Below are 19,630 nucleotides of genomic sequence, written 5' to 3' on the forward strand. Positions count from 1 at the left end.
ATAAATAAAAGAATAAGATTTCCTTCAGCCGCGTCTTTTCTCACATTTCACTTGCATGAGATAATGGCGGCAAGGCTCTTAAGTAAAGGCCATTACGTCCAAGAGCCATAAAGCCATTACGTCATTATTTATAACGTTAAACGCAGAGTAGGAGTTACAGGAATAGAAACTAGATCACGAATGTACACAACCGCGAGAAATAATTATGGGATTTTGTAATAGCGAAACGCACTTATATCCTCGACCGACCTTGCCGATATTAATCACCGCTTGTCTCGACCTCCCGATTTCCCCATCGATTGCGAAAAATGAGCGTTATCGGAGCGACGCGACGTGGCGATCGACGACCCCATTAAAACCCATTGCAACCTTGTTCTTTTTTTCCTTCCTCCTTTTTTTCTCTAAAACCACCCTTGCGGAACGGATCGAGTGATATTCGCGCGAGCAATCAGGTGAAACGAGTGATTTCTGAGGCCGCGGCGGCCGCGCGATTCCGATTTATCGGCCAACAAATCACACGTCGACGCTCGTCGCAATTATAGCCGAATGAGGCTGAAATTTTTGCAAGTCGGTCGGTCGACTTTGCAATAGCAAAAGCGGGATTAAAATAACGTCGCGTGAGCAACTCGGCGTCGGAAAGACGGCAAGCCCCGGGGTTCAGTTTCAGTTAATTCTACGTAGATAATTCGTCTGTTGCATGTCCCGAGAGCACCCGCGTGCTACTGTTATATATACAAGTTGCAAATTTCGATTGTAGATTATTATTTAAATTATTACGTAACTACGTTCGGCTTATTTCACCGAAAGATAAAGAAAGTTCTTGGATCTCTCGTTAAAAAGCAATCAATTAAAAATCTCTTCGAATCATTCAATGACGATTATTACTGCAACAAGTTTAAGTAAAAAAATAAAAATAAAAAAGGAATATAATGATATTTTTTTGCAAAACAACTTTTATTGAAGAAAATCCAATCGCTAATTCCAATTAATAATTCGTACGAATATGTACCATGCATAGGCGGTCTCTTTTTGTCATATTAATGACTATTTTCCACGGAACGTTCTATTCGAAAATGAATTTAATTAATACACGCACACATAGTGACGTCAATACAATCGCTGGGAACACAACGGGAACGATCATTTCGATTAATCAAGCCTCAATTATTAATAACGCCTCATCCGGCGTGGTTCTCTCGCGCTGGTTGATCCCGAATAAGGTCACGAGAACGGAATACGAGATAAAGAACCCTCTTCTCTCTTTATTATCCGATCGTGTGTGTGTGCCCGCGTATACGTGTACGTTGCGCGCGATAAGCTCGCTCACTCTCGATTGGCCGATTACCTCGTGGTCTCGCATGTGCAATGAGCCTTAAACTCGCGATCTCGTGTGCGACAAAAGCGTATCGCGGGCTTTCGACCGCGTCGACCGCGCGCTAGAAAGGCGGGAACCCGTATCTTCAGGTCGCATTTAGCGGCGCTAAGTACAATGCTCTCCGGCGGATTCTAAAACCCGAGAATCCGAGTTGAACAACCTCCGTTGTGTTTGAGACAACATCCCACCCTTCGGCATATTCGGAGAGAAAATATTCAACTTTTAATTTCATAATTCCATGTAATGATATCATAAAAAGCTCGATTTCGATCTGTAATTCAGAAATTAGGATAGAAATATCTATTCATAATTTTATGACGTGTAATATAAACAATATTTTAAGAACTATATACACAGAATATACTAGTTTATACATCTATATAAAATTAATATTAAAATAACGTATATACATCAGCATACACGTCAAAATACACGGCTATCTTTTTTAACGCGAATTATAGATTGTCTAAAGTGGGCTTATTTTTGTGATTTAACTTTGCCTGAAAAGCTTCTCCAAGTAGCGTCAGTCTTTAGAGGTAGAAAAAATATGGTGTCAATTTTTATGATTTTTTATGCGAGTCATCAAAAATCTGTTGCCAAATGTCAATCTAAATGTATGTCTAAAATGAGTTGAGAAGTTGCATGCGGAAGGATGCATATTCTGGACCGTCTGATTAGCTTCCTATTTCGAAACTTAACGTCATCCTCATTTGGCGGAAATTTACGATCGCATCAGCTCTTACGTGTTAATGTTATTTACGTGTGCATCGGTTTTCAACCCAGAAAGTGGTAGGGTGCCTGCCACTATGCGTTCGTTGAACTGGGTTATAACGCGATTTTCCGACTTAACGAGCAGAAATGCGATTAGCGCCAAGTCGCCGATTTTTCAAACCGTCCGTTCTGCGCGCGACTGATTACGGCGGAAGTTCGCAGAACTTCCTCTTCGAGCTTCCGGCCCGCTTCGTTCGATTCCGCTCGCCGAGGCCGTTCGATTCTATCACCGATTGTGAGCAATCTCATACATTAGCGTTATCATAACACTTTGCCGCAAATGCCGGTTCTGATTGGAGAGTCCGATAGAATTAAATTTTACTAACATATGTTGAAAATATGTCAGTAATTGTATTTTAATATTAAATATAATTATATGGTTAAGTTAAACAGAATAAATAATTTGAAATGCAATTATGTTAAATGTAATTACGAAATAATTATAAATTGCCTAAATGTTTAAAATTGTATATAACATTCAAAACTTACGACTCTCTCTCTCTCTCTCTTGCTTTTTGTCAGATTATTATTAATTCATAAATAATTTATGAATAACTTTAATAGAAAATTTTCCCAAGACTCTATGAGTAACATTTTAACGGAACTATTTTCATTTTAGTATAAATTTTAGTAATTTTACTTTTTATGAAAAAGGAATGTAATATTCCATAACTGTCGTAATGTACATACATAATTACATACACAAGTTACTGGATACGGCTTATTGCAAAATACAGTTTTGCTGAAGCCAGATATTGGGTTAGAAATCTCGAACAATGATGAAATCAGTAATAATGCAAAACCAATGTATCAGTAATAATAGATAATACAGATAACAGGTAGAGAGCATTTGAAGACTAATAAACAATGAGAAATTCTATCCCACTAACTAAATTATAATCGAGCGTCAACCAAACGTACATTTGAAAAACTCAAAAGTAATGAATAACCAAAATTTTTAATTTTTTGATGCAGAATTTAATCACATTCTCCAGACTGCATTTTTCCTCAAACGGTATGCTATAAAAACCCCTGGAATCGTTAAAATTAGAAGAATTTTACAAACTGATCAAATATATTCGAAACTCGCTCATGATGAATAAAAATATCCCGCTGACGCTGCCATTCAATTCGTATCCAATTTCGTAGTCGATTCCCATGAGCTTTCGATTGCGAACGATAGCCATTTTCCATGAACGCACAATTGTACGCACATAAGTCGTAAATAACGAGAATAGGCGCGGGACTGATAATGGTTGGCGTAGATATGGACGGGCGATGATAACTCGACGTATCGATTGCACGTGAATCAGAGACCTCGCGATTCACCTTTTTAATATTTCACCTCCGTTATTATTTTCTTTCTGATAAATCCGCGATCCCGCAACGAACTCACCTGTCAACGGTAGGACCAGGCATTCAAGTCGCTTAGGTTACGAAGAGATCGATTCGAGGCACATATACACCGCATTTATTTATAACCCCGGATACTTGGTCTCTCGGCCGAGGGTCGTTCACTCGTAAGTGTGTTATCGACTATGGCGAAAGTTCGGATTGTTCATTTGAAGCCCAAACTTTCGTCCCCGCCCAGTATAATTGCTCATACGACAAGTTGCAAAGCCCTAAGTGAAACTTAATCGAAGACATTAGGCTTTCTCGGTTAAATTCGGGAATTAATAATCGATACGTCGGAACTTGCGAGAATTGTGCAAATTAATCCAAGAACGTTAATTTAACCTTTTTCTTATGGTAGTGTAATCTACATCTAGTCTATTGGAAAATATGTAATATATATCTATGCACACATGTAATAAATCTTTAAACACGGAGAGAGAAAAAGAATTTAATAACAATCCGCATCACAGAATTTATTTTAGTAATATGCGCGCGCGATATTATATTTTATATATAATATTATATAACTTAAATAAATAGGATATTAATTTCACGGGTGCGGTAACTCGATTAAATGACTTTTATCGATCGGTGGTTATTTCTTGAGAAAACTAACAGAAATAAATAACACTTAGAAATTACGGGATTAAAGGGCAAACAAGTTCAGATAGCCAAGTTTTAAAACTAGACAATTCCATTAAAGCGTTCGAGGAGAATTGATCTCGTTGTAACGGATCATAAGGAAGTTGGAAGTTTTAATCGACTTTATTAGACACTTTCGTTAATTAATCGTTCCGCGCTTCCGTGAGGAAACTGTTCACATCACACGTTTCTCTCCCGCGCTCTTTACTTCATTCTCGTGTATTCGAATTATGCAAACAAATCGCACGTATATAGCGCGACAGTAAATTAGAAAAAAAGGAAATCTCTGACTTTTAATCAAGCAGATTCAAATAGAAATCCGATCGATATATAGGTAAACGTAATCGAGCAGCGTGAATTCTCCGAGTTACGCAAATTTCTTGCTTTCATTACATCGAAATAACAAAGACAATGTAATGCCGCGCGCGCTAATGTATATTTCTCTAATGGAAATTTATCGTTTTCACCGAGAAATATTCCCGGCGTGAACAGTAATTACGAAGTAGCTCGTGCAAATTTAAAAGCTTCGCTTCCGCTCACCTGTATAGAAAAACTTTCCAACGATACGTGCGTATGTTCGTGCAACTAATAAAAATCAGTGTAATGAAAAATAATTCGCAGATTTACATATATCGAATAATTGAACGATCTAATAAGTATCGGATAAAAGCTGTTACGAGGATCGAGTTTTCGATCTGGAAACCCGAAGAGATATCTTTAGTACTCGAGAAATAACTAAAAGCGGAAGCGGAAGAAAGATGGAGCGAGAAGTGGTTGAATCAATATCGTTAAAATTAATACTGTTAAATTAATCGCGTGCCGCTCGAGAATTGCAGAATTTCGTTAGACGTTACGATAGCTGCCAACAAGAATTCTAACGGACAGAACTCATTTGGGAACTGTCAAAGTCGAATCATTCCGAGTTGTTACCAATAATGATATTTATCATTTATATATTTATCCTCAGACAACTGTAATGGAATTGAGGAAGTTTAACAGCTTTAAGAGCAATATCCGTGTGCCATACTGTTCTCCATTTTAATTATAAAAATAAAATAAATAAAACGTCCATATAAATACAAGAATTTATTTTGTTTTCAAAACAGCTCATCAGCTTGTCAGTAATAATACTGAGGATGCGAAATCCTTCATATCCTCGTTAGTACATACATCAATTTTTAATACGCAATTCTTATACACATATACTGAAAATGTTCATGATTTTCAAAATAGGAAGACGATAATTAAATATATATATATTAAATTATTATATATTTAATTTTATATTTAATTATTATAATATATATTTTTTCACATGGATATTATTCTTTGACATTACCCTCTTAATTACAAGAAATGTAATTATATATTTTTATATACTTTTTTTTGTATATGCAATGGACATATCAAATATAAGGATAATATTACCCATATGGATAATATTTTGGTATCTGATATGTCCGCTTTCGGAACTCCTGAGAGCTGTCGATTCTGGTGATACAAAAAAAAGATAGAATCTATATATGTAGAAAATTCGAATAGACCTTTCAAATTTCACTGATGATAAAATATGTAATACGCTCTTTGTGGCATATTCAAAGGATCTATTTGAATATTTTCTGTGATAGTGTATGCATCGTAATTACGGACAGTAATCTGTAAATGGTAACGTTACGCGTGTCAAACGTGTACCGAGACGTTATCGTTAAGCATAATCGCGGCGCGGCGCGACGCGTCGCCGCTCCAATACGATGCCAAAGGTCAACAACCGTTCCTGTTAGACGATGTTAATCCTTAATCGAGACACGGGTTCGTGCTCGCAGGGCGTATTCGTTCGGACACGTCAGGTCCACTCCACTTAACTCTCGCTCGCACAGATAAAGGCGTCACGATTATGATAAATGCGAGTTCCGAGCACACGGGAGTTAGGTAGAACTTAGCTTATGTAATGGGTAAAACGGCGAATTTTATCTCTCCGCGTGTATACGAGGCCAAACGTACGATTTAAACGTTTTCCTTTGCCCTCCGCGTATCCGTCTGTAATGTAACGTGGTATCCCGCACCAAATTACAAGTTACACGAAGCTCGAGCTCGAGCCGAGATGTTAAATGCTGCTGCAAGTTCCTACCCCGATACGCACGCGATCGTGCAACGGTTACAGTTTTTGCGTTCCAATTCCGTTGCGATCTCGCCCGTCGAGATTTCCAGATCAATCGGAGCTTTCCGGCGCAAAACGTTGGAACAAATTTACTTTGCATCGAGGACACTTTCGGAATCCTCGTTGCACGAGGGAACGTTTCCGTAAAAGGATGCCGAGCGCTATTATTAGACGAGAACGCGGGAGATTTATCGATAAGATACGAGAGACAAATGTGTCGCCGTATACATGTTATTAACATCGGAATTCCGGAAGCTACGTCGACGCGAAATGTTTCACGTTTCCGCATGCTTGTTAGTCGTTACTTGATTAGGAGCCAATTAGAATGCACAAGCGTCCCGCTTTCACAGGCAACCATGCATCCACGTGCAAATTTGTAATTACGCATGTAATGTAATGCTTCTCGTAACCGTAAATTGTTTCTTGGGGAACAACATAGAATGCTGTAACAGCGCCAGCAAGAGTAGGTATACGTTGTTCATGGCGTTTCTTCCGTCGCGCGTCGTTCGTCCGTGCTTACTTTTGCATCAACCCCTTCGGAACCGTGCACCGTGTCATGATTTATCTACGAAAGGATTTGAATTTTTCACGAATTGTTTCTACGTGGATATAAGAACTTTATGCGAATATTATTAAATAATTCAATTTCGTGTCCAATTGTTTTTTATCGTTGTTCGCTTTTTATTTTAGTTCAAGTTTGCTTTAGACACGATCTGTAGTTCATATCATATTTCAGGATAAAATTCTATTTATAATGTAGCATTATGCATAAGTATTTCAATATATATATTTGACGTGTGTGTGTGTGTGTGTGTGTGTGTGTGCGCCGATTCTTCAGATCTTTTTGATATTACGATACGTAAAATTATAAATAACATTCTATTTCAAATTCTAACAAATTATAGATCGCCAAAAGTGTGCTTTACATCATATGAATTTCATCTATATGATATGTTCATTTATTAAATATGAGTGCAGCGCGTGAAGAATATGGCAAACAAATTATTTGTTATTCCGCTCGAAATATCATGCAGATATAAAATTTCTATCGTACCCCGAAATAAATCCGCGAGGCGGAACAAAATATTACACAGAATTTCGAAACGTGCATATTGCAAATAAATAGGAATTATTACGTCGGACATAGTCGAGAATAAGAACGTATTGATATTGCGACAGGGAACAACACGCCGTATCTCGCTCTCGCGTCTGAAGGAGCTGCGTCATCGTATCGGGCTATCGGTCAGTAATTGAGGCGACGATAATTTATGCGTAGGGTAAAGTGTGCGGCATCTCGGCGGCGGCGGCGTAATAATTTATTCCGCGGAGAGATTTCGCGGTCTAGCGGATTTAAAGACGAGGGGAACGATAAGACGACTAGACTTTGCGCGCGCCGAGACGTGGCGCAACAGCAGCGCGAACTGACGCGGCAGGGCGACTCCACAATGCGAGCTGACACATCTCCGCGCGACCAATCATAATTATTATTCACGAGCTCAATTAGTGTGTCACGTCGTTAACGAGGTTGCAATGGCCACGGTGCCGGCGGCAGCAGCCGGCCGTTTCGTAGCTGCAAGCCTCGATTTAACAATGTCGCGCCGCGCCGCCGATCCCGGCGACGTGATGGTAGCAGTGGCGACGGCTTTGAAAGTTAATTAAATTTGTCGTTGAGCCGCGTTCGGTGCAACAAACTGTCGCTGTGACCGGCACTTTTGTCCTCGCGGCCCGCGCGGCCGACGCGCGCGCCGCGAGAGGGAAGACTTAATCTCGCTTCATTCATCATAACGTCCTTGTGTGCGCAATTAATTCAATGGAGGCTGAATCAAGCACATGATTTCGTGCATAATAAATAACAAAAATATCTGCGGTTGAGATCGATACGTACTGTAGCAAATAACGAATTTGTGGAGATTTATTGTCGAAACTGTCACGGGATAAATCGAAATGTATCAATAACTTGCACGATGTTAAGAATCGATATATCATTTAAATAAGAATAATAAGAAAATTATAATATATTGTAAAAGAATAATTAAGTTAGATAATATATTAAATGAGTAATAAAGTTAAAAATTGAGAGGCTGTTAGAAGTGCACAATACACATATATAGATCATTTTTAAGAACATAAACAACATTACGGCGCGAATTGCTATAGAATTCGTCGCGACAATTGGAGTCCTAATCAGGAAAAGGAGTTTCCGAATAAGCGCGTTCGAACAATAGGAAACCAGAGAAATAATGGAACAGACGGAATAAATTATACCGGCGACACAGCGGCCGCAACTTCGCGAGCTACGCGGCAAATTACTTTCGTCTATCGATCCCGCAGTATACCAGTACGCCGAGTTCGTGCTATAATATAATACACTTTGGCTATCGTTGATATTAATAATTTCTCCGTTGCAATATCACGCGCATCCCAATCAACGCTTTCGGGAAGTTCGCAGCACGTTGCGCGCGCCGACGACAGTCGAAATTATTATATTTGTCGTAGCTAACGTCAGCGGTGGAAGTGCAGTGTTAGGAATAACAAGCCACGAGATTATTGCGTATTCAATACCGCAGACACCGCACCGCTCGTATCATATTATGACGTTTTTATAACATAAAAACAATGCTATCATTAAAGTATTTTACATTTATTCTAACTTTCTAACACGTAGCAATTTTATTTGCCCAGCGTACCAAAATTATTTTAAAACAAGTTCGAAAGATGAAATTTTATTAATTAAACATGATATCTTAAATACTTGATTCATTTTTCTCTCTGCCTTCTTCCTTCTCTTTTTTCTTATTCTCTTTGTAATTGCATTCGATAACAATACAATAAAAAATAATTTATATTTCGAAATACCTCGATTTCAAAAAATATATTTTCTGTCGCGGATAAAATGAAAGAAGAGTGTACAATATTTATAAGATCGTAAATTATACATCGCATGATATATCACGAAGAAATATCAATATTACTCTTTCAGAAACAGTGTGCGGTTTGGATTTCTCTCTTGGGAGAATGTAAACAGTAAAAACGCCTGGAAATTATTTGTCTAGACACGCGATATGGGCTCTGTGAACGCACGTTACAGGTCAGATGAAATTTCTCGTCGAGTGAAGTTGTCCTGAAATTTTTTGACGATTACATTGTCCGCAGGAAATTAGATTTCCTTGTCAAGATTTATACACACGTGACTACTTAAATTATCTTCTTTTTTTTAAACAAATTTATATTAATTATTTTAAAGCGATACGTACGTTACCGATTTTTAATTATTAATTAAAAATTAAATTAAGCTATTAATTAAAATTAAAAATTTAGATTTTTAATTATAAACCCTTAATTAATTGTGCGAGAATTTGATGAGTATTTAGTGGTAAATCCAGGATACTTGTTTCGAACAGCTTGAAAATGTAGAGTACATATTTATGTAAGGGTATTCTTAAAAACAATATTAGCTTCATAATGTCTACTATTAAAGATAAAACAAGATTGAAAATGAATATTATATGATGAACGTAACTTGCATAGAAGTTAGAAAGAAGTATATTGTTATTCAGTGCTCGTAGCACTAAAGACTTATTAAAAATGACCTAACATCTTATATTGCATCTTGTATTATATCATAAGCTTGCTTGAAAGCGCATTTCATTGTTTCAGACGCCTCCATCACTTTTTATTAAGCTAGATGCGAATATTCCACAATTAACGAAGAATACGTTGTAAAGTGCATTGATCCATGCATATCGCATCGCTGCAACATTGCACTCTACGTAAAGCTTATAACAAAATGCGGTATCTAAAAGCTCTTCGCGGTACGCGAATTATTAATGACGTTACCTCGAACGTTAAGTTGCGCAACCAGTGTTAATTAATTTGAGGCGCAATCGAAGCGAAAAGCGATGGCGAAGGAGAAAGAGGATTTTGGTACACAGCGAATTTTCTTTCTGCGCAGGAGAAACATGAAGTAACGGACAGCGACGCATTTTGCTGCCCCGAAGGGCTCCTCAGCGTCTGGAAGCAAAAGACCGGTGGACACGGAGAAATACGACATGGATTTCCCAAAGCGGGAGTGGAGCCACACGCTCAGTCTTCGTGGCCGAAGGGCTCACGAGGTAACTATTTCGTCGAGAATAACGTTTTTTGCAATGCAAACGGATTCATACGCGAAACATGCTCCGGCAAAACGCAAAATTGAAAACACGTGCCGATATCTCGAATCCTTCAATATTTCGTCGTTCAAAATGTCAGCGACGTCAAAATTAAATTGCCACGCGAAAATCATACCGTAACTAAATTTATTAACAAGATCTTTTCCCTATTTATATTTTATATAATTAAACGCGTCAGTTTTTATATATGAAGGGATTGTAATTTATAATTTCTAAAAGTTTATAATTTCTGAAAATTATTAAAATACTAGTTGGTGTCTTGGTTGTAGTTTCTTTCTCCTTGACTGCATGTCATGCCGCCATATGCTGGTGATTACGCATAAAAGAGAAAAGTAAAGATTGTGAGTTACATGCAAGGGATGCATGCCCTCGCATACATTATTCATAAACGAGTTTCTAGGCGAGACTGAGCGTTCACGTTGCTTCGCGATATCGTACGTCGCTTGCATGGGCATATAAAAATACCTTTCTACATATCGTCACAAAATATCGTAGTTGTGAAAAGGTAAATTAAACGAATTCGCCTGCATGCATTATTTCGGCGTAATTGCGTTACGTTTTATATATATATGCACACTTCCGGTAACGATAATTACGGATTGACATAAACGTAATTTAATCGTTGCATATGCACATTTATAATAAAATTTATATTGTTATTATTACTTTACGCGTCGATATTAATCCCGACAGACATATATACATATATTCGGAAGCGTAGAATTATTTTATACACGATGACGTGTAGAATAATATACATTCGCTATTAAAATGAGGTGTGCAGCAATAACGACGCTAAAGGTCTCTGTGTACACAATTGGATTTACGAAATCCGATATTCCGTTAGTTGACAAAATTAAAGGAGAGGAAATACGTGAATCTCGATCAAAGAAACATTATTCTGCTAACAAATCGAGATTAGACCCCGCACATTTTCAATTGTCACATTGAAAACGTCACCATTATCGCGAAATTTAATTTTAAATTGGTCTTCACCAAAGTCACGAAATTTCTTTACAGTCACGATATAAAACGGAGACGATTATATTGATCTCTCGCTGACATAACTCTCTCATTACGAGCAGTGATATATTCGGCGGTATAACAACGTGCCAGGTGGCGTGTTATCAACCTCTCGCGGAACACACATTGCACGCATATGTTAGGAACACAACGACGGAGAATGGAGGCATACGGTACCGACTATTAAATACTTCGAGTGTTTAGAATTAGATCCAATTTCGTCAGAAGACAACGAACGTCCATTAGAGCGTTTCAGTCAATTTTATCGTTGTATACGCGTGCCAAGTGGCACCCACATATCAAGAGGCGCTTCATGAATTTTTGTCTCGCAGCATTTTGAAACACCCCGAGTAATCCGCACCAGCGACAACTCTCGCTCATAAAGATAATATCGCAATATTTTAATATTATGATAAGATAAAGAATCGACGAACTTTAATTGAAAGAGCGATTTCAATTCAAAACCGTACGCTTTGTTATAATCGTATTCTCGAATCGCAGCTTCGGAATTTTTTAATTCCGTGCCAAAGAGAACGAAATATCATGAAAAAGCTCGTTTCACGTGTCCATGATTTGACAGATCGAACGAAATGCCCGGTAGAGCAGATTGCTTGCTATGCCAAATTCGAATGCAACAGTGCGCACCGATGCACATTAAAGGCTGTCGTACGTAAACTGACATAAAGGCGTATGCATAGTAATGCTGTATTATCATACATAAGCAGTTGGATCAGCAAAATATATGCACACGGCATAACTTATCGCATTGTCGGGTGCATGGAGAGAATACATGTCGGGCATTTCGTCAATCAAGACGCTTATGCTTTTACATCCAGACGAATTGGCGTGCAACAGGCTTTAACTGGTGCGCATCGCTCGACTGAATGCGCTATTAGATGAACTACAGGCGTGTATAAGGTGATAAACGATAAGCTGAAACTAAGTAGCTGTTATTTCGCAACGAATGGACAGAATGAAAAATAAATATAATACCGAATATGTAATACCGTAGAGGAAACCCGTCATTTTTATTAGTGCATACTGCAAAAGTATAATATACTTTGTAGTTATTAATATGTAGAACAATGTTTTCTGTAGAATAATGTTTAATTCATTTTGTTCTACTCATTACAAGATAACAGCTATTTCAATAATTTCCCAATTGTCATCCGATATGTTTAATAAGATGGACTAATTGTAAGATAAAGCCACCTACACAATTACGACGAGCCTAGGATTCAAGCGGAGAGCGGTATATAAATGAAACTATTAAACCTGCCATTATAAATGAAAATATAATGCGCCAAAAATGGAACTCAGTAAGATCGTGATTAAATCCACGACTGTTAAACGGTACGTTTAAATGACGTTTACGGGGCACTTGCAAACGCGCGAATTACCTTCCCGATAATCGTGTGCCGTTCTCACAATGAGACGGCATTATCATTTTAACGCCCTGCTCTTTATAGGCGCGTTTCCACGTTACATTCGCGATTTAATGCGTCCGCGCGGGTAGTATTGTGTGGATGGCCAAGGAATGCGCATGGTGCCTTAATACTCGCTCGAACCAGCTTTCTAGTTCGAGGATGCAGTCCAGGATAAAGCGGATTTCGTGCCGAATGTGCGCGCGTGTGTAATCCACCGCCGTATGTAACTAAACTGTCGCGCACAATGCATCCACGATGCAGCGCATACGCGGAATACCGCAAGACGTATGCACGTGTACACACGGTCGGGCAAGAGCTCCCCTTAATGCATTTCGCGCCGCGCAATCTCCTTTACCGTCACGATCTCATTTACTAATATGGAGAACGCTTGAAAAATCGGTTACTACGGTTATTACGGACGTTAATAAGTTACAACGGAAAATAATAAATGTGATTGATTTGAAATATGTGGTATATAAGAGAGTACGTGTACATAAAACAAATTTTAGGCATCATATGTAATAGTGTACAAAGAATTAATGTACGATAATAATGAATAGTTAATACATAAGCAGTTTGTACGTATATAAAATAAATTTTAAACGAAGTATTTAACAAACAAAGTAATTTAATAGAGTGTAAAGAATTAACGATGCGATCAATAGAATTAAAAAATTACAATTACATGAGTAGAAACAAAGGAGGTGTGAAAAGCGATCCCATAGCTTGTAGCTTATGATCAACTGGAAATTAAAGAAGAAACGTTGGGATAAGATAACAATCGAGTAACATGACGTTTAATTAGGGCTTGTGCAATTAAAATAACATGCAGTCGAGCGCATTTTGCAACACGCGTTCTGCTCGATTATCTTAAGAGTACAACTGCAAATGGAGGGGTTAAAGCCATAGTGGTGTAAGTCAATATTTTTGACAACTTTTTTTTTCTTCTTTTTTCAACATATCTGCATGTGTAGACTGCATCTATGAACTTAACTCGATAGGTTAAAAAAAGTGACTTACACCACTATGGCTTTAACCCCTTCAAATGTTAAATTTCGTGTTATCTCGTCTTTATGCACCGTTATCACTACCAATACAATTGACAATAAATTATACTCTGCAGATAAAATAAATTTATATACTTTTTTCTACATAGTTTTTCTTTGAATATATCTAGCTAACGCATAGTTCTCAGAAAAGAGCTCTTTGCAGTTTTATGCATCCTCCCATTCGTTGCATACATCCTCCAATCACATAAGAGCCATTTATTGGTGGAGCGGTGAGAAACGTATACTACACCCGTGGGTAACGTGGGTAACGCAAGGCCGATCTATTTCCATCGCTTTCTTCTCGAACGTTTTGGTTCGAATAATGTACTCGATTCACCTATAATTCAGAATACTCCGAGGGAATATTTTCTAGGAATATTTTTCGCTAGCTATATGTTTCGAATTTTTTCTTAATAAAGATTATGTATCATTGTTTCTAAAAACGTTTTTTGCCTCACAGTAGATAATTATAATTGTATATACATATAATCGGTACAATTATAATTATATAATTAGTGTTCCCTAAATAATTGTAATTATGTATAATTATATATGATTGTAACTATATGTATAAAATTATTATTTTTATTTTCTAATCATATATGAATATGCGTGCTGCATTCGCCGGCGGTACCGCTGTAAGGGATACTTTTCTGGTGAATTCAGGACGCAACGTGGTAACAATACTAACAATGCAAACGAAGCCACTCGTCCGTTAAAACTTGAAATTAAGGAATTCAAGAAAATAATTTGCTCGCCTATTTAAACTCGAGTATAGAGTTTCAGTTACAAAAATATTTCGTAATTATCATACGTATGTCTATATACATATATTAAAACTCTCTAATTGAACTAAAAAAGTTTATTTCTAATTTTTATAAATTCTTATAGCTCCTTAATACTTTTTTAACAAATAATTTTACTTACAATAGTATCTATAATATACTTAATATTTTTTTACAGATGCCGAAATACGCTTCTCGAATTATTAAAATAATTATGATATAAAAATATTTTTATAGAAATGCTCGAATTTGTGTTGTTCTAGAGCGATATTTACTATACGAAGTACATACATTTCTTATAGTTAGCTCGATACTCGACCGTTACAAATTAGGTTCGTGTTGGCGACCGGAATGAAAGAGCGCACGTATTTACGTCGTTAGAGGGTTAGAATAGAAAAAAAAGAAACATTTCGAATCAGACATGTTGAGAAACACGACTCTGGTAATATGTGGTAAAATATAGCGCGCACGTTCGCGGAGTCGTCCTCGCTGGCCCGCGTCGCGCACATTTCTTGGATCCTTGCGTGCGAGCCTCCCTAACTAATTAGCACCAACGAGTACCCGCGGAAAAGTTGTCGTTGAATAATTTAAGGAGCGGTGCTCGCTGACAATTTCCATCGGCAATTTCCCACGTAACGGCAGGCACGAGCAAACTGCCTCGCACGTAATAATCGATTAGAACCGATTCTGCGAGACAAATGGGTCTAACAAGAAATTGATTATTCGATTTGCAAAAAAACATCATATAATTTAAAAATATCGTTTAGGAATATGAATATTAAATTGAATATTAAACAAACGTGAATTTTCAACTGGAATACTGCAACTGCAGAGAAATTTTTTCGTTTTTTTTTAATTTTGGCCGTAAAATGTTTCGACCAAAGCTGATTTTTTATTCGATTTTTACACAGTATATATTAAATGCTGTGTAAGTTATGTTTTCATATAACATAAATAATTTGCTACATAATCAATACTATATGCTGACTGCGATATCAACATGTCGCGTTCGGTCAGCCGAAAGCAATCTTTCTGTTCAATGAACGGAATTAATATCTTCGATATATACTCAACATGATTAAAGTTCATTAATGAAAATATGAAATAAACGTGCACAAGGATAACCTATCTAGGATAACCAATCGTCGCTGTTCGTGTAAGTGAACTTACGGCTGGCATTTTCGCTTAATCAACAGAGTGCAAAGTGCGGATAGAAAAAAGTACCCTCGATGCGATTATGAGGAGAATTACGTGAGTAATTCAGAAAAGAAAGCAAACTTTATTTCATTTCATTTATTCTTCCATTAAACACGTCACGCTTCATTGTTCATTCATGGAAACCATAAATTATAAGGATTAACACAAGAAATGTTACATCTCCTTTCTCGTTAGCTATAACTGAGATTTCATTTCGGTAATTCCATTAAAACTGAACAGTATAATTTTACGTACGTTTTACCTTTACGGTAAACCGAGAAATTTAGAAGGTTTTATTTAATCATCAAATGCACATACAGTTACATTACGCGTTAAAGCGAAAGATTCACCGAATATATAGCGACGCAAAGTAAACGCACGTCAGCCGAGTATGAATTTTATATCTTTCTGCTAATGAAATTCATTAACAGAATGTGGAATAATACTTTACGCGAAGACCAGCGACATTTAAGTGATACATGTCAGTGTATGCTCCGACACTCACTCGCCTCACAAAAGTGAAACAATATCGGATTTTCTGCGTACTCTCTGGGAACATTGTCAGTCATAATAGAACGATTTTCGTAACACACGATATGAAAGAGCAGACGGTACGAAATGTCGAAGAGCTTACATCGCGGGAAAGATTATGAGGCGTCAATCGTGTATTTTATTCATTATAGAATTTGGAGAAAAACCGGATGGAAGAAAGATCAGTTTAATCTCTGTATTCCAAGTAAATGTCAGAATATAATGATATAATATTATAATATTATATAACATTATATATTAATGTTTATCCCTTATTTTAATTACATAAAAAGAAGTAAACAAAATCTTGCGTGAAAATTTTCCTCGCAATAGCGATCGATCAAAATGCACTAAAATTAAAGATGTCAGAAAATTATGACGTTAATGGATATTTGACTAGATATTTATTTTGCGTTCAAATACAAAATCATTATTTTTCACCTTTGCGAAGCAAACTAAATGTCATGTATCGCAATACCAGAACAGCGTTAAGAATAAGAAGCGCATTACACCGATGTATCGATAATACCGTTATCGCGAAAAATACATGAGCCTGTACCGACACGATAAAAGTTCCGCCGTTGGAAGATTCGCCGAGCTGAAAACTGCCTAGTGAACACCGAGATGATACACAGATGATACACGAAAAGGAGCGTGAAATCGAAAGAAGGTACAAACGTCTGCGAAGGCGTACAGGACGTATGACACGTATGTGTTAGGTGAAAAGTCGCACGTGTCAGTTTCAAAAGAAAGACGGATTTAGTTACCTATACTTTGAAACAGCGCTTTAAAAGAATAGCGAGACGACTTGCGTATCAAGAATGTCTGTAATGTAATTCATATTTTTCTTTTTGTTCTACATCCTTATAATCTTTATTATACTTTTTTATATCTTTTTAATATAAAATAATAGTTTTAATTATATATTAATTTAAGCTCATATCCTGAATTAATTTTATATGTATCTTCGAAATTTAACATACAGATGATTAAACTCCAATCCATATCTGACTTAATTTTATTCTAAAAGTATCGAATAAACAATCTCATTTATAAAGTCGGCTTTTGATTAGCTTGACAAAATACACATGATACTCAATCGGATTTCTCGCTAGACATCGGAAGCTTCGAAGAAATCTTTCTGAACCATTCAAACCCATATAATACATGAATAGGTAAGAAAAGGAACATTACTCGCGATTGGTCCTTAATCCAACTCTGGCCTGAAGAAAGCGTACATTGGGTGTCTTCAATGAAACTTTTTCACGAATCCCTCAACATGAAAGGATTCGCAAAGGATATTAGTGTCACATCAAGGTTGTTTTTTTTTACAAAAAAAAAAAAGTCCGAGTCTCCATTTCACTTTTCTGTTTTACATTTTTTCTCTTTTTTTCGCTTCAATATTTCAGGATTGTTCTAGTTTCGTGAGAATTCGATTTACAACGCAATAATTGACTAATAAAAATGCGACATTGATTTACGACAAAAGAAAAAAAGAAAGTGCTTGATCGAAGCATTACGTATTATTGATTATTATTATTATTATTACACACAATATATTGTACATATATTTCATTTTTTAGACTTTCAAATTTTTAGTTAAATGTTAAAATATGTTACTAAATTCTCAAGATTAATGTATGCGTTGTCATGAGATATGTAGGTTATATTAAATATTAAATGTAAACGAAGATAAAGTTACAAATATATATAAAATTTACATTAAATGTCAAGATTGCTAAACAGCTTTAAGAATCCAATATATGATAAAGTTTCATTAAAATTAACACTCAAATTACTTTTTTACACGCTTTCAAAATTTAATGCAACGATCAAATCCTAATTTAATGCTCGGTATGTAGAATGTTAATTGAGCAAGTGTGATCACCTCCCGTATCGTGCTGGCGTAATTAAGTGTGCTGCGAATAATTTAACGCGGGTCAGTTCTCAGTCGTTTGTGCACCGTGATAAGACGACTCGTGCATATCTGCAAGCCACATGACGGTGGCTGCATACGACATGCAAGGATTCTCTCGTATACCCTTATCCTTGTTCGCATGCACAGATTGTATGCATCGTTGCGCAAAACGCCGCATTGAAAACGGGGTGAAGTGTTCTGTTTCGCGAGAGAAAGATACGGGAAGCACGCGAAACGAGAGCGATGCGGCTTGTTTACCAGGGCCACAGTTTCAGTTCCTATCCCCGTCGTTTCGGGGTTGTCATCGATCCTGAAAAAGCAAGTCTCGCTTTATACTGCCGAGTGCCGTTTTCCGCGTCGACGACTCGCGTTTTCACGGCAGACGACGATCGCGATGAGGTGAACGCGCGTACGTTGGATTATAGACAATGACTACGTTGAAATCTCTGACAGCTCACGCCACGCTTTATACTCCCAAGCCATTTTACGACAACATCATTTCCGGTTTAAAGTACACATCCGGTACTATCGCGTCTGTTTTTTTATGAATGTGAATTCCTCAGTAATTTGAAACTTATTTCTTTTTTGCACACGAAAAAAAATGATGTTGTATCAACAGCAATATGAATGAACAAAAAATACCAGATAATTGTTTTATAATTTAAATATTTGGCCTAATAATATCCAATTGAATTAATTACATACGCTTGTGGCAGTCCGTGACGTTGATGTTTAATTGAAGCAATTTCATTTTTTTCCGTGCAGGGTGTTTCAAGAGAAGTCATTGTTGCAATATTTTTTGGTACTTGATTACGCATACTTTGATATTCATTGCGTTTCAAATACATTTTAAAGATATTTTCGTAATCTCGCGAATACACGAAGATGAGACGAGCGACGCGCTCGAAGGTGGAAGATTTTGAGAGAATTTTGACGTAGTTCATGCACGACGTTATGCATTGTAGTGCAAAAACGTAGCTTCACGTTTCTCTTCATACTGCAATTTCCGCGCAGAGTTGCGAAAATTTACGTAACGGGTGTCGACTTTCTTTTGACGCTCCTCAGGCCGTTTCACCTTCGCTTTGAGCAGAACCAAGTAGATACTTTCGATGCCTGAGGCAACATAAATAATGGCGTCTCTGTGACACAACACTCTTTCTGATCTGACATTAAAAATATTTTTGAAAATT

General features: G+C 37.0%; 1 protein-coding gene across 1 annotated transcript in view; it reads left to right on the forward strand.

Moving 5' to 3' along the window:
* The window catches only part of LOC112453632 (adenylate cyclase type 6), an 87,252-nt gene that overhangs the window by 9,827 nt on the left and 57,795 nt on the right, over positions 1 to 19,630 (forward strand). Inside the window, exon 2 of the mRNA XM_025014484.1 lies at positions 10,294 to 10,453. Within this exon, the coding sequence (XP_024870252.1) occupies positions 10,391 to 10,453 (63 nt within the window). The 5' untranslated portion in view covers positions 10,294 to 10,390. The remainder of the gene's footprint in view (positions 1 to 10,293; positions 10,454 to 19,630) is intronic.

This window comes from Temnothorax curvispinosus, unplaced genomic scaffold (genome assembly GCF_003070985.1).
Source record: "Temnothorax curvispinosus isolate PA1 unplaced genomic scaffold, ASM307098v1 QBEX01004550.1, whole genome shotgun sequence".
NCBI lineage: Eukaryota > Metazoa > Arthropoda > Insecta > Hymenoptera > Formicidae > Temnothorax > Temnothorax curvispinosus.